This window comes from Vicugna pacos, chromosome 34 (genome assembly GCF_048564905.1).
Source record: "Vicugna pacos chromosome 34, VicPac4, whole genome shotgun sequence".
In the NCBI taxonomy this organism is placed as follows: domain Eukaryota; kingdom Metazoa; phylum Chordata; class Mammalia; order Artiodactyla; family Camelidae; genus Vicugna; species Vicugna pacos.
Genome location: NC_133020.1, coordinates 16,214,348 through 16,231,457, shown reverse-complemented (window position 1 = coordinate 16,231,457; position 17,110 = coordinate 16,214,348). Strand labels below are relative to the sequence as shown.

General features: G+C 37.5%; 1 protein-coding gene across 4 annotated transcripts in view; it reads left to right on the top strand.

Moving 5' to 3' along the window:
• The window catches only part of LOC107033143 (C-type lectin domain family 2 member D-like), a 49,641-nt gene that overhangs the window by 30,260 nt on the left and 2,271 nt on the right, over nt 1–17,110 (top strand). For 3 of the 4 annotated variants that reach the window (XM_072954762.1, XM_072954763.1, XM_072954764.1), the window contains 5 exons: nt 7,115–7,206; nt 8,368–8,466; nt 9,413–9,529; nt 14,567–14,721; nt 15,501–15,613. In XM_072954762.1, the coding sequence (XP_072810863.1) occupies nt 7,115–7,206; nt 8,368–8,466; nt 9,413–9,529; nt 14,567–14,721; nt 15,501–15,613 (576 nt within the window). Of the gene's footprint in view, nt 1–7,114; nt 7,207–8,367; nt 8,467–9,412; nt 9,530–14,566; nt 14,722–15,500; nt 15,614–17,110 lie in introns of those variants that run through there. The other variant, XM_072954766.1, reaches the window with a different exon arrangement.

Here is a 17,110-nt window from a genome sequence, read left to right as displayed (position 1 = left end):
AGTTTCCACGGGTTTTCAGAGATGGGGGTGTGCACCCCTCCCCCGAGAGCACATCAACCTGGCTGTTTTATGGAGGGCCCAGGTTGTTCTGTCCTGTACACCCACAGCCATGGCGCCCAGCCCCTTGCAGTCCCCTGGAGTTTCCTCCGTGCAGCCGCCCCCGTCCTCCGCCCGGCTTGTGCAGCCTGGCCCTGCCTGCCGCTGCCGGCCCGCGTCTCAGGCTGGGTGTCGGGGGGACGCTCTGTGCCCGTTTAACTTAGTTCTGTCAGACAAGGGCTGCTCTGTACAGATCCGAGCCTCGGAGGCTCCCACTCCGTCCCGCTGGCCTCTCAGTTGGAGAGGGGAGACCCAGCGAGCGAGCGCCAGTCCTCCTTTGCCGCTCCCTCCCCGCGGGACCCGTCCCGCGCTGCTTTGCCTTTTGTTCTTTCTTTTTGCCTTTTCTCCTACCAGATTTTGGGCGTCTTTATCTTTTGAAGAGGGCGATGTTCTGTCGGAGTTCCGCAGGTGCTCTGGTTGGCTGAGTGGGTCTGTGGATGTGGGTCTTGGTGTATTTGTGGGAGAGGGTGAGCTGCGAGGACCCTTCTACTCTGCCATCTTCTCCTGTCTCCCCGAGAAGAATTTTTTTTACCATCAGTTTTTCACCACCAATGTCAAGAGTGGAGTGGCAAAATCAACACACGTTCCAAAACAAACTCTCAGTTACTTCAGACAGTTACAGATCATAGGCATTAATCAGATATTTGTTTATTTGTTATGTTTACACAAATGAGTATCTGAACGAGGTGTTACCTAAGAGTTGATTTCAAAAGATCTGATGCTTGTGGTCAGTCTGAAGATACTGTGTTGGAGAAGCATTAATCAGGCAGTGAAAGAATAGAACCTTGACAAAAATTCTAATTAGGGAAAAACTATACTATGTAGTGTAGTTCATGATTACAAAGATGGCCTTTGGTGATGAACAAATGCACGTGAGCTTTGACTTGGCCATGGTTAGCCATACAATATAGGCAAGTTACATAGGCTCTCTGAGAGTCATTCATTTCACTACTAAGGTAGGAATAATAATAGTTTCATAAGTTTTAGGATACATAGTACAATGCCTCAGAAAACACAAACACTATACATGTTAACCTTTCATATAATTAATTCCTCCATGCATGTCTAAAGCATATAACTATACAAATTCAGAAGTATATGAATTTTTTTAAAAAGTAAAAAAATTACTTTGATGATGGATAAGTAAATAGATCTTCAATCTTCCCAAGTCCTCAAAAAAGGGAAAATTACATAATTTCACTTACAGATGCCTGTGAATGTAGGTTCACACCACTAGGGGGCAGTATAATACATTAGATTAAACAGAACTTTGGTGCAGGTACAAATTTGGGTACAAATCTCTGCTACGTTATTCTGATTCTGTGACTTTAAACAAATTATGTAACCTAAGTCAACTATAGTGGAAATAATGAAGTCTCTCTTGACTTTATCACATTAAAACATCTACAACTTTAACATATACAAAAAGCCCCCATTCTCCAAACTTTCATTCGCAAAATGGCTGTCGTTACGAGGTTGTGTAAGAAAGCAATAAATGTTAACAGCGATAGAAGAAAAATTATTCACTGATAACTGACACAGAATTGGCTACCACTAACCCTCTTCCCACCGGCATTCGTCTCTATCTCTGTCCTGACATCTATTTTGTGGTTACATGTAGCTATGCAGATCATTACTTTTAATTACTGCAACAGTAATTAAAATAATTCTTTTGATGGACAATTCAGGTGTTTTTTGTTCGTTGAGGCTTTAAAGGAAAACAGCTACAATGAATATTCTTCATATGTGTCTTGGTAAACATAATCACAATTCCATCACTAGCTTTTCTAGGAAAAAGGCTTAGATTTTCTTGTTCCTTGGGAATGTGTTTCTATTATTTTACTAGATAACACTTAAAGTGTTTTCCAAAATGGTTGCGCATCTCCACCCACGATAGGTCATTGTTGCTGTTGCTTCACAATCTCTGTGATAGTTGGTTGTGTTAGATGGGCTACATTTTGCCAATCTGAAAGCTATATAATGCTATCTCAAGGTTCCTAAATTTTGCATTTTTTTCCTGATTATACCAAGAATCACCATCTTTTTTCATGTGTACTAGTTATTTAAATATCAATTGTTGTGAAAGCCTTTTCAAGTGTTTTGCCCAGTTCTTGCTTGTGAGTGTTCCTTATCCTATGTTTTCTTGGTGTTTTATTTTAATATACTTGGAGATTCTCTTTAAACACTGTGTGTTGCAGGTATCTTTTCTAATTTTTGCATCTATATTCACCAGGGATATTGGTCTGTAATTTTCTTTTCTTGTATTGTCTTTTTATGGCTTTGGTATCAGAGTAATTCTGGCCTCATAAAATAAATTTGGGTGGGTTCCTTCCTCTTAAATTTTTGGGAAAAGCTTGAGAAGAATTGTCATTGATTCTTTTTTAAATATTCAGGAAAGTGAAATTGGTAAATACTGATTTTCTTCTGTATTCAGTAAAGTGGGATGGAACTTGGGATATTGTGATTTGGGTGCTTAATGAAACAGGACCTGGTGTATGACCCAGCTAGTCAAGTTGGAGATATTTAGAGGAATAAAACTAACAAGATAGTTACCTTCACTTAACTTTTCTTGTGAGCTATCAATTTCATTTTTTGTCAAATTATATCCATTAGAAAAAGAGTCAGTAATAGAGTAATTTTGTATGCTAGAAAGAGTGCTGGAGGCTGTGTTTCAGTTTCTTCTTTATTACAATTGTCTGGGTGAGCAGTTAACATCAGAAGATATTATTTTTTCATTTTCAAAACTGAACTGTTCGTTTTGACCAATGCCTCCCAGTTACAATGTGTGTCAAGATGATCTGGGGAGCTTTTGTTTAAAATATACATTCCCACACACCACCCCAAATCTATTGGATTATAATTTTGGGGGTTGGGAACCAGGAATCTGAACTTTTTAAAGGCTGTGATGACAAATTTGGAACAAGGCTTCTATCTATGGTTGATTTCAGCTCCAAAGTTATGAATTTGGTTCATTTAATTATCTCCTTGCACTCTCAAAGTCTATGATGCACAGCCATGTACTTCAGTAGGTGCAGAAACACTTTTTACAACACTGTTTAATAAAAAATAAAAAAATAAACAAAAAAACCCTCCCAAAATGTATATTGCCATATGTCACTTTTTGAAATATCCCAGGGTCAACAGCTCAGATTTTTCTGTTAACAGATTATTGCCAGAGGAATTATGAGGCACAATTCTAAAAATGGTTTAGCTCTATTAGCTCACAGTGTATTTTCAGTTGTATTATGTTTTCATCAGCAAACACATACACAGACATACACACACACACACAAAACCAAATGGCGAGTTGAGTGACCCAATCCTGTATTGCTTGTGGCTGAGCTCTGCTTTCCTCTGAGGATCAGGGATGAATAACATTATGTTACATGTGAACAGGAGATGCTGTCTTTCCTTTGCACAGAAATTGAAAGGACTGGTCCTCTGACTAGGGCTTTCTTTCTCGGAGTCCCAGAAATCAACACTTTCATTTGGAATTGGTATTGTTTCAAATGACCACATCATTATCTTTAATAAGACCATTCAGAAAATGTGATCATGACCAGGGACCACAACTTAGATTATTTGCACTTGCTCCCTCAGGAAAAAAAAAAAAGTAAATCAATAGTTCAGAGTCTCATTTCTCACGAGACTTACAGATCCATACATTTTTTTCCTTCAAATTATGAGACATTGCTTGAATGTGTCAAAAACAGGAATCTGAATGAACATTTTAAGTAATAAAAGTTGCATATGTTTCTGTCTTATCCTATAGATTCTCTCACTGTAGACCAATAATTAAAAGCAGTCATTCTTTCTATGTGTGTGATGTCAGTTTGTATTCATTATAGAAAAATAGGTAGAACATATTTTTAATAATTTTATGAGAGGGAAAGCATTTAAATTATTCCAACTGAATAGTTTATAAGGACTAAAACAATTTTAACATATAAGCAGAAACAAACTCTCCCATCATCCGATTAAAATTTTTAAAAAATTGAAATAAAATGAATGAATGGAACATAATGTCCATGTTGAAAAAATAGTATGATGAAGTTTCGAGTTCTCAAATTATAAAATGTTCATAGAGAGGAGCAACTGAAGGCTTAACTTCTCTGGATGTTCTGGTCACTAACACACATTCAGTGAGTCTTTTGATACATTCCCATTGGCTCACTGCATCTTTAATTGATCTAGACTCTTATTACTTCTTCTACATAAACTATCAGTAAAGAATTTTGATTTCTGCTTCAGGCAAAAAAAGTTTCTCTAAAGACTTGGGTTATATATTCTTATACTCTGTATAAGTCACAGTTTTTAGTCTCAAGAGCAACAGATTATTTTCTCCCGTATTTGTTTTCTCCTCTTCTGTGTGTTGGTTTTTCTCATCGCAGATACAGATGTTATCTCTCACAATACTACGACTTCAGGAAGCATAGCGGCACTATATGCAATAGCTAAGACATGCAAGCAACCTGAATGTCCATTGACAGATGCCTGGATGAAGAAGTTGCGATGTATTTATACAATGGAATGCTACAGAAGACTGTACATGAATGTTCATAATAACTGCCCAAAGCTGGAAGCAGCTAAGATGCCCTTCAGGAGGAGAATGGATAAGCAAACTGTGGTACATTCATATGCTGGGAACAGCAACAACAAAAATGAGCTCTCCAGCCACAAAAACATATAGATAAATCTTCAATGAATATTTCTTATTGAAAGGAGTCAGTTTGAAAAGGCCCTATTCTATATAATTTCATTTATATGATGTCTGGATAAGGCAAAACTGTAGAGAAGGTAAATATTATCAGAGTTTGGGAGAGGGATAGGGTTGGAAAGTGAAACACAGGGGCTTCTTTTAGGGCAGTGAACCTATGATGTTCCGTTGATTTATGCACTAACAATGAAAAGGTAAGACAAGACTTACATATGTATATAAGAAAATATCTGTATTTGCACAGGAAAGAAATCTCGACATTAACCCTTCAATGTGCATGATGGATTTTGTATGCAAATACAAACACAATTTGACTGCTCCTACAAAATGAGCAAGTAAAGAATGCTTGTTTCACTTTTCACAATCACTGTGGCTATATGTATGTATGTATGTATGTATATATATAAAGTCTTTGGGTCTGACATGTGAGTTTATGACAATGGTTAACCCGTAAGTGTGCACCATATTGTTTGGGCTTCCACTTGTGCCTTTAGAAGATGTAAATGAAACTTGTGAGTACATTGTGGAGAATGCAGAAGAGAATTTAGACAATCTAATGGATTATGCTGAGAGAGTGTATGTCCATGGACAGCATGGCGGGGACAGAAGAAGATCAAAAGTTCCAAGATTTCTACCAGGAATTTAGAATGTTTATACGTCAGTACTGAACAGTGATCACAGGAAGAACAACTCAGCAGAAGGCTGGCAAAATTCAAGAGCTGATGGTAGTGCATTATTCTTCAATTTGGAGATCCACTGAAGTGTTGAAAGATCAACGGCAAAGCAATGAACAAGTTATCACCCAGGTTCTTAGTGGTCACATTCAAATATGGCCACCACAGTCACGAAAATAATGACAAAATCAAATTTGTATATACAAAATTGTTAACAGAGCAAACAAAAAACCAACAATTGAGAAAAATTGCTCATGGATTTAGGAGTAACCCTGCCAAACTTCATTTGAGAAAGAGCAAGGATAAATGTGAAATCTAAAATTTGTCATGAATTATAATAATAAAAACACAAAATTTTAACAAAGTTAATGTTTGTATTATTTAATGAATCATGGCCCAAATGTCTCAATGGATGCTTTGGATAGATCAGATGTTTTGTAAGAAATAAAATATTTTCTCACATGATACGGGATAGCATCTCTGAAACCACTAAATACATATATTGGAATTGAACAATTAAGTAAATGAATGGTGACGGTGGTAGCCATGTTTCTCACTATTGGAGTGGGAGATTATAAAAATGCAAATAAGGAGATTAGCCTGGCCCATGATGTAATGTATTAGAGGTGGAGACATCAGTGTAAACTCATGGAGCCAACTCAAAGAGTTCCCAGTGGCCAAAGCTGGAACAATGTGAACAAAAAAGTAGTATTCGATTATAACTCAAAATGTAAAATAAATGTGCATGATTTTTACTGATAGAAATGATTGAATAAATAAGTAAATGAGACACTAACCAAGTATCCTCTGCAGAACAATTGCAAATGATTTATGTAGATGCTCCGTTCTGAAAGAGGTGGGGCATAAGTGTGGACTGCACACACTGACTTCTTTCCAAGGGGTACAGCATGGAAATGAGGAACAAAGAGTAACTCTTCAGTAGATAAAGCTTCCAAACACTGTTGCAGTCAAGTGCAGTCATGCTGATAGTATGTACCCTTAGTAAAGTGTGCTAAGAATGGTAATTTATCTTGTGGTCTTCCTCCAAAAACCTATAACCCAAATATAATGATGAGAAAAAACATTAGACTATCTCAATTTGGAAACATGTTACACAATATCTGAGCAACGTTTCTCAGAACTGTTAAAAATAATCAAAAATAAGAAAGGAGTGAGAAACTGTCACTCCCAAGGAGACGTGAGGACTGAATGCATTGTGACATCCTGAATGGGACCCTTGATTAGAAAAAGGTGTTAGGTAAATACAAAGAAAAAGGTATTAGGGAAAAACTGAATAAGTATAGACTTTAATTAATAATAGCATATCAACATTAATTCATTAAGTTTCAAAAACTGTACCATATTAATGTAGTATGTTAATAATAGAGGAAGTTGGGTGTTGGGTATATGGCAACTCTGTCTGTATTACCTTCACAATTTTTCTATAAAATATCCTGAAAGAAAACACTCATTCAAACAATGAAGTTCCCCCAACTTAAACCATATCCTTTGTGGTTTTTTAGCTCTAAGCTTTGTTTCGGTGCCACAGTCTGTAGACACTGACTGTTTTTGATCAGGTGATGTCTCTCTCTCCATCTCATTCAAACATGGATTATTCTATTTATAGAAAGTTTGGACAGAGTCAAAACACAGAGAGAGCAATGGTGAAGAAGCCAAGGAAACATCCCTACCACTGCCAACACAAGTGGACATGCAAAGGTAGGAATTGATACAGCGAGAATTTTCTGTGGGTCTCGTAATCTTAGGCTTTTAATGGGAAGTTTTTAAGAACTTGAACTAGAATTTACTGCTCAGAAAATTCATGAACTTATTCTGAAATAATAGGCTTACACAGATGTCTCCCCATCGGCTGGGCAGTTTTCTCTCTGCAACGCTTACATCCAGCCCAGTTCCTGGCATGTGATTATACGTTTATAAATATTGTTCAATTGAGCATATAATGGATCAGATTTGACTTGATCTGGGTTAAAAATTATGAAAGTGTTATAATGCTTCCTTAATCGAAGCAAAGTTTATAATCATAAAGATTGGTACCTGAGTTTTGTTTCACGAATTGACATAGATATACAACTTTTATTTCAAACAACATTTAGGAAAATAGATGGCTGCAGTACTCAATCTTGTTTATGTTTCTACATGAGGCACTCATTTTTACTGTCATTCAATTATTTTGGTATTTTGGTACTTATATTTTTCCTTCCTGGGCCTCAGTCACAATGAATATTATCTGTTTAATTCAGTCAAGATGTACATAAAGGTAAATGACAGATTTTAGTGGACATGTTTTAATTAATGTGATTATTATATGAATTATAGTTTTGGAACAGAAGTGTTAAGAGGAGTATTTAATAAATAGCAAATAAAGCACATTGACTCCTAATTTAGAATCAACACGTCCAGTTTTTTACAGATAATTAAACATGTGTTCATGGTAAGGCAATTTATTAATTTTTTTGTGGCAATATGAATGTTTTTAATTTATCTTTTTATTGAAGTGTAGTTGACTTACAATGTCAGTTCCAGTTAGTTTCTCAACTATATAGAAAATATAATTACATATATTTTCAAATTCTTCTCTGCTATATCTTGTTATAAGAAACTGAATATAGTTCCCCGTGCTATACACTAGGCCCTTGTTGTTTATCTATTTTATATACAGTAGGTGTGTCTGTTCATCCCAAACTCCTAAATTGTCCCTCCCCTCCTTTCTCTGTGGCAAGGAAATTTAAACAGAGATTGTAGTTTTTTTTCCCTCACCTTAAGATAATGCATACCCTCCAAATATGACATTTGTATGACACATTTTCAAGTTCATTTTAAACGTTTAAATATTTCAGAAACAAAAATTAATTCTTACAGATTACCCTGAATGTCCAAAATGGCATCAGACTGCTCTGAGACTGACTAGCATCGCCCTGATTTTGCTTGTTGTCGCAGTGTTAGGACTAACCACTTGGGGTGAGTAAATTGAAGCTGTATGTTCAACTGTCGAGACCAACATATTTCCTTTGGAGTTTTAAAAATTTCTCTAACTTTTCCAGAATCATTGTTCACCTTTACCTGATATTCTCTTTCATCGTTTTAAAAAATTATGTTGGTATTAAATGACACAGTTGATGATTTTATTAATAATTAGTAGTTTTTCCTTATACAGAAGACATAAAAATCTTGTTCATTTATAAGGTCTGTTCTGCTCATAATTGTAATTAATCGCTAAACGGTGTGAGTTTAGTAGTCACAATTCCATGAACTGGAGTTTTATTTTTTGGTGAAAGCATTTAGTTTTGTGAAAGTTGATTTGGTCATTTACATAAAACTTTTACACTTTACATGTGACTTGATATGTTGAAGTTTTGACAACATTTGTCAGTTGCTTGAAATTTGAAGGGTAAGTAAAATTAAAGATTTATTCCTAAAAATGAGATCTACCTCAGTAAGAGCTGTAATTCTATCTGCTACTGTTTCCATCTGTTGTGACCTACACATGTTAGGAGTTGTGATAAGCATTTTATGAACATTATCTTTTAGCCTTACAAGAAGTCTAAGTTCGTTAAATATTTCCCCGTTTTATGTATGAAGAAACTGTGGAACAGAGAGGCTGCATTACTAGTTGAAGATCACACAGAATTCTAACCTATTATACTAAACAGATGCAAATTTAAATATATTTTAAATTTATTTAGGCAATTTGTCTTTATTATTTCTACGTACTTTTTCCCTAAGTGGACATCCGAATCTCTAAGCTTATTACCATCCTTTGTCAAATTAAAAGGTGCAAATGTTAGAAACAGACCTCCTGTCAACCAGCAGTCTGTGCATTCACTTGTTTTAATGGAGAATTAAAAGGCACAGGGTTATGTTTGTAGAAATCTAATTAGCGTTACTACTTTTCTCCATTTCTTAGTAAGTCATCTGAGCACATATTCCTGCAGCGAGATGTTTGGTAGTGAGAATGGAACCAAAGAGTGCAATTGTATGAAGTTCTCTCCCAGGAAACAGCAGGACAATACAAACTTCACAAGTGAGTGGTTTTATTTCACTACGTTGTAGGGGAGGACAACGCCGATTAACAGGAGAGAAGGGTTTATTTGTATGCATATGCGAGCTAACAAAAGAAGCAGCTGACTCTAAGTGGTTAAAGGTAAAGGCTTGGGCACCTACTTAGCAGGGGAAAGGGAGGGAGAAGAAATGACTTTGATGGAACAGACACACTTGTCTTTCTACTCAAGTGGGTTTTTCAAGAGTACAAACGGGAAGTAAGAACCGGCGACCGCGTCTGTTCAAGCGGATGTGAGTAGGCTCTTCCTCTTCTTCATGGCCAAAAATTCCCCGAGAGAAGGAACTTCGGGTAGGTTTCCTCTCAGTCTTTCTCCTGGGGGTAAGCTACCCTAAAAGGGGGATTTATGGCAGCCTTCTCTCTCAGAAGTGTCTGCTTCTAGTCAGATAAGGGAAGGCTTCCTCCTGTATCTGCTGCATCTCAAGTGTCTTCAGCTTAAAATGACCCTTGTATCAAAATGGAGTATGTTGGCCTGGCGAACTCAGATCCCTTTCAGTGGTTTGAAGTCATTTTCTTATTTCAGTTCTTTGCCTCCAAGTCTGGCTCCTGCTAATTTGTTCAGGCTCACCGTTTGGATTATCCGTGCTCGCCTTACTGCTGCTAAATCTCTTCTCAGTACCGCTGTCTCCAACAGCCAACTTGCTGCTACTTCCAGTGTTGTAATTTTCTTGCTAGGGAACACACATAGTGTCGTCCAACCCGAGTTTGTGTGTCCGAAAGCACAGTGAGGCCAAAGATACTCAAACATTAGAGTTTTGAGCAGAGAAGGTTTTATTGCAAGGGCCCCTGAACCCCTGGATGGTTTCGAGGAAGAGTTTTCATAGGCACAATTTGCGGGGAGGTCTGCAGGGTGTGCAACCTTCCTCTGATTGGTTGGTGATGAGGTAACAGAGCGTTGCTCCAGGAATGTCAATCATCAGCCTTCTGGATCCTACCAGTCAGGGGTCCACTTGCTTGTGCTCAGCCTGAAGTTACCATCCCCCACCTGGGTGGGGACCTTAGTTCCTGTGGACGAACTCAGAGGTGTATTGCTATATACATCCCTTGAGGAGGAACCAAGACCCCGATTTATTGCTGCACTATTGTTCCTTGACTGCTTCTCCTCTGTTTCTGCCTTTCCTCCTCGCGCCCCATCAGTAATTGTTTGCCTCTGCCCTTTGGAACTCAGGGAAGGTCTAAGAGACTGAAGCCTACAAATGAGAAACAGGGGATATGGAAAGGCTTTTGTACCTGGGAGGGGCCCCCGGGTCCTGCTCGGTTTCAACTCCCCCTTTCCTCCTTTCCTTTGATGGTCTTCAATCTTAGGGGAACAGGTATTGGACGAGGAAGGGAATAAGGTTTTAGATAGAGTGGTTAGTCGTAAACTCTGCAGAGAAACTCGGTGTCAGGGGAACTCGATTTCAACATCACTCTCTCTTCCCATTTTTCAACGTTTTAATGCATTTATTTGATTTATAGACTTAGAGGCATATACAAAACACCTGGCTTAATGATAAGACATGTTGAGACAGCAAAACATTTAAGAAAAAGTCCCCGCCAGCCAGATGTGTGAGATACAGTCAAATACCACTTCCACATGAGGCTTAAACCAATAAAACTCTTTCCTGACAGAGGTCCAGAGTAGCTGCTCGCGCTAAGCGTGCAAATATTGAAAGGTAAGGTGAGCACAGGACGTGGTGTGGTTGAGGATGATATGATCACAGTCAAGGAGCAAAGGGCTCACTCCCTGACACGCACAGAAGCTAATATTATGACACTGGCTTCTGAGAAAAGAAAAAGATGTACTGTGAGGCCCACTAACAAGGAGACAGGAGGCAGGCTTGAACCAGCCTCCCTGGTCTGGGTTTCGGTCAAGCGTCTGTGAGTTAGGGCAGGGAGGCTGGTGTGCTGTTTCTGGTAACATACGGTTAAGCGGTAAAAGAAATGCGGAAAAGATCAGCTCCTAATCACCCTGGACAATAGACCTTTCGCTTCTGAAAGCCCTCAAACCTTCAGGTTCCAGTCGTGTTCCAGTCCTTTAATGCCACTCGGGGAGACACTTTGGTTCCTAGTGTTGCTTGAGATCAGAATTTTCTCCTCTGCACATGCTTTGGCTGCAGAACTTGTGGTTTTGTTCTGTTTTCTCTGGAGAACAACTTAGTATCTTGTTAGAAACAAGATGGGGCCAGTTTGGGGCTGGTTCTGTGCTTACATTACTTGATGACAATAGAGTCATGTTCCTGGAACATCAATTTTATTTGATGGAAGTTAATCGAGTTAGTATAGTGAGGATTAGAGTGTAGCATTTGTGTGAGAACCTAAGATGAAATCAGCTTTTCAGGAGATTGTGCCTGGGCCCTTAAGGAACAAGTTCATTGTCCTTCACTGTTGGAGATGATTTGGTGGAAAATGGTGAGGTGCATTAGTCTGCAATAGTTTTATTGATATGATTGCCTTTTACTCTGTTACCCAAGGACGTTATACCAGCGTTATATTCCTATGTTTATCCATGTAGCTGACTCTTCTATACTCTGCTGATTGCTGTTTTTATAATTATTATTTGTTATAATATGTGATTAGGGTGACTTAGATCATTCTTTAAAAATTGTACTCTCAAAAGATTGAGTTGTAAGGTATTTGGAGATCGGTATGTCTCACTATGAAGGGAATTAGTGACATAATTTTATCTGGATCTTTATTCATCCTCCATGCAGCCAATGGGATGTTTCTAACATGCAGATCAGCAGCCAGGCACTCCTGAACTTAAAACTCTGCAGTGACTTTCTGTAGTCCTTAGAGTGAATTCTAAGCGCGTTAACGTAGTCTGCAAGTCCCTCTGAGTCTTCACTTCCTGTAAGAGCAATTATCCATCTCTTTTGAATATTTCTCTCCATTGCAACTTCCTACCTTCTCATCCTTTCAAAGACACACACAAACACACATACGTAGTTCAGACTATACATGCTAATATAATATGATAAAATACACATAGTTGATTTTAGTTGTATTTCTTATGTAGTACGGGAAATTAAATGCAAAATCACATACGTTAGATCTTTGAATTTTTTTATTCTGTAAGCTGCCTCTTCATCATCTTTGCCCTTTTGTAAAGAAAAAAAATGGAGTGCTTATTTTTTTCTTGTTTATGTGTTTATTGTAAAAGAAGAGAATGAAACTTCCTCACAAATTACAACTATTTTCCAAGTCAAAAAAAAATCTACCTAAAACTATAAACTTTTGCACAGTTTGAGTACCATGAATTATACTAAAATATATTTATTGCCTTGATGTTAAGTTTGGGTTAATAATTCGTTCAAGTTAAATACTGATGGCCATACCAGAGTCATAGAATATAATATGAAAATATAGCTAATGTGTATGCTTATGGTGGTACTTTCCCCTTGAGATTTAGTCTTTATAATGTCATGTCTCTTTTATTGGTCATCTCAGTTATTCCCTATTATGACCATTTCTCTCTTCCTCCCCAAGCATGCATGCTTCTGGGCTTCTCTGGACCACCGGAGGCCTTCCTCCCGTGGGGGTCCCAGCATGACAGCACTCATGAATTATTTGTTGACTTTCCATCATGTTATCTTTGGCGTGTCAATAACAATCACTCTCTCTACAAATAACTGTGATTTTCAATGGATGAATTGCCTTCCATATTAATACACTGACAGAGCTTGGCTTTCTTTATTGTTGAGGTCTGTGACTTTCAGGCAAATAAGAAGAGTGAAGTGAATCATTTGTGCTTTATTTTAGAGGCCAAATTCTACCCTAGCGAAGGTCATAGCAAGGGAACCCTCTGAATAAGCATAAGAGCTTGAAGTCATTTATTTCTGTCAATAGTTTATGACACTGAATTTCAGCAAAACTAAAATTTGTCTGCAGCTTTGGTCTGAAGTATATTGTTGGGTAATTTACCTGGCCAATGCAGTTAAAATCTAATTTATTACTATATTATTTCAAAGCCCACTTTGATGTTATGACTTCTAAAGAAAATGCTCTGGAGAGAGGGTTGTGAAAAATCAGGGTGCTCTGCTGATTCAAAACAGAAACGTAGTATGTGATGTTTCCCCCTAGTAATGTGACTCCTTATACCCTCTCTCCAGCGCTCCCACAGGTTCTAGTGGTTATAACTCACATTTGTGTAGAGTATTCTACAGTTCATATTTTCATGTTTGTTTCATTTACTATAAGCATATCAGGTAAGTTTTCACACAGATTTGTGGATATTAAAAATATTATGCAGTATTTAAAATATACAGAAATTTAAATAGAATACAGTCAATACTTATGTACCTACTACTTGGCTTAAAATATAAAAATTATTAGTACAGTTGAGATGTGTGTGCACCCATTTCTGAATATAGGTTGATTTTACTAACTTTCTCAGGTTTTTCCATTTCTTAGAGGTAAGTCTGGTGGTCATAGAAGTACTGGGATCATGGTAAACATTTTGTTTTACAAAGTCACTGATAAAAAGTGTTATGAAACATATTCTTCTGCATCCAAAGGGACTCCGAAAAGAACTTTCTTTTCAAAACAGTTTCCTCCTGCTGCCTTTTAGGCATTTGGCATTTAGACTCTCTGTTTAAGTTTTCCTATGCCCTACCACTTATTAGCTATATGACCTTGAGTGAGTTACTTAAACTTTACTTTAGTTTCCTACTGTATACTTCCCTAGCCTTAGCTTTAATACCTTTATTTACAAAATGAGGATCATGAAATTAATAATTGTATGTATTTCATAACTTTCTTATAAGGAAAAACATTTCATATATTCAAGTGTGCTAAGAATTCAGGAAATTATCCGACCTGTAGTAATTAACCAATAATAACTATGACTATTTCTGGCATTTATTGCTTCTAAAGACTATTTATCAGTGGAAGAGGAGTTCATTTCTTAAAAGTGAGGCAAAAACCTTTATTTTTAAAGAACTAGTTTGCAAAATTAATGCCAAAATGGTTTTTGATACTCAAACCTTGCTCAATCCTATTCCTTCTATTTTTCTATTTCAGAAAAACCTAGCCTAAACTTATGCCTTAATGACTGGGTGCAGAAAGAAGAGAAATGCTATAACTTTTTCAGAACCTTTAAATCATGGATTGATAGCCAAAAAGCCTGTTCAATAACGAAGTCACATCTCTTGATAATCCAAGACAAGGCTGAACTGGTAAGAGCTGATTTGCTACGAAAAAAGCCCCTTTAAAGCTAAGAGAAATAAGTATATTTTATAATGAAAGAATTATAGGACAAATAATGACTGCCACTTACCAAATTCCTACCATATGCCAGGCACTGTGGTAGGCATGTTACAAAGGTTATATAACTTAGTGCTCACAATAACCTTATGAGCTAGGCAGTATTTCCCTAAGAGGAATCTGCAGAACTTGACAGGTTGTATAAACTTGCCTATTTCACTGGGATATTGATGCCACCCTTTCACATTATCTCTGGGAGAGAAAGATAGGAGCTCTCTGAGGTGCTCACCGAAAGCGTTATCAATACCTTACACTATGCCTAGTGTCTGGGGTTCGTTAGTTTCATTACTTAGTTTCACCATAAGCATCCATCTTATTCACAACTGCACACTGGTGGACGTCAGCCATCAGAGATAGTTGTTGCTCCTTTAGGAAGACTTATTAATTCCTAGTTTTTGCTTCATCTTCTCTTTGCAACTCTTTCATCAGTTGCAATTTATACCATCATCCTCATGAACTCCATTAAGTAGTACACATTTTCACATAATGTATGCATGTACACAAGAGTGTTTTGAAAACCTTCCCTTATCAATTTCCTTCTCCACACACACACATATATAGCAAACCTCGTCAGCCTTCTTAATACTTTACTAAATAGAAAGATAAGTATCAAAAACTTTCAAGTCCTATTAAAAGTCAGAAGAAGCTATTTCAATAGGTGTAACAATTTCCTCTGGACCTCCTTTCACAGGATTTCGTGCAGAGCAATATACAAGATGGGATTTACTTTTGGATCGGATTGAACATTACATATCCACAAAAGGCATGGACCTGGCTGGATAGTACCCCATTAAACCTACAGTTGTGAGTGTTGGCATTTGGGTACCAATCCTTACGGGGGCTGCCTGAACCTCCAGGTAGCCAGTTGGTTCCCACAGATTGAAGACTTTAATTATTATTAGTGTGCAAATGGGCAGGAAATTTGCCTTAGTGAAATAAAAGCTCCTAAGCTAATGTAGTTTCATATTTGGACTTTCTTTTAATTTACAGATAATGCTATAAATGGAAATAATGCTATAAATGGAAAATCATGGTCAATGTAGAAGTCTCTAATTTAAATTCTTACAAAGTGTTTCTTAAAGATTTACAGAATAATCTTTATTTTGATTAGTATTTTTTTTAGTACTAGTATCATTATTTTGATTAATGACTTCAATTGTTGGGAAATATTAAGAAAATCACCCTACAAATGCATGAGTGAATATGAATGAATGAATGAATGTTCTTACCCAGAGACTATTTACAGTCTCTCCTGTTAAAATTTATGTTCTGTACCCACACATGTCATAATCTCTGTATACCACACACACTAAATTAATTTAAAATTTTTACCTTTGATTATGTCTAGTAGAAATCTATTCCCGTATTTTTAAAGTGATGTTCCGTCAACCCACATTCAGACTTGCTTAGAATGATTAATTTGCTAATCTGGTTCTTTGAGTATTTTCTGATTTTTAAGATTTCTTGTGGCTTATTTGTTGAAGACAGGAAAAGAAACAGAATTTAGGGGCAGTTTCCTTCTGTGTTAAGGGTGAGGGGGTTGGGTACATCCTTATTTACACACGAGCACAGAAATACTCTTGTTGGGGTGTCCATGTGAGTTTAAAAATTTTGAAGGGGATTGATCTTCTCCCCTCCTCCTCTCTCTAACTCCTCCCCCTCCTCATCCGGTCTGGGGTCGCTGTTGCGTCTTTAGCAGGTGGAGTCTAGGTGTGCCAAAGAGTGTTCTTCTTTCTCAGGACCTTTTGTAAGAACGAGGAAGATCATCAGAGACAAACAGTGAGAGGAGGTTTTTAGAAGATCTTAGTCTGTTCAGACTGCTATAACAAAATCCCACAGACTAAGTAGCTTATACACAACAGGGACGTATTTCGACAGTTCTGGAGGGTGGGATTCCCAGAGCAAGGCGGGAGAATGACTGTGTTTGGGTGAGGGCTCCTGGTTTGTAGCCGGAGCCTTCTCACCATGTCCCCATACGGTGGAAGGGGCCAGGGAGCTCTCTAGAGACCCTTTTATAAGGGACTAATCCCACCTTCATAATTTAAGCACCTCTCAAAGGTCCTAATTCCTCACACTGTCACTTCAAGGAGTTAGGATTTTAACCTAGGAAGTGTAGGGGCGGGGCACACCCGCAGACGGCTGCCGTCCCTAAGACCTTTCCTTTTCATACTATCACACGGATTTCTTACCTTTCACCAGTGTTTCTTACATTTTTATTTTCATTTTAATTCCATGTAGTATTTCTATTTACAAATGACCGTTATTTGGTTAAGAAACTATTTGGAGGAATTCCTTCATAAA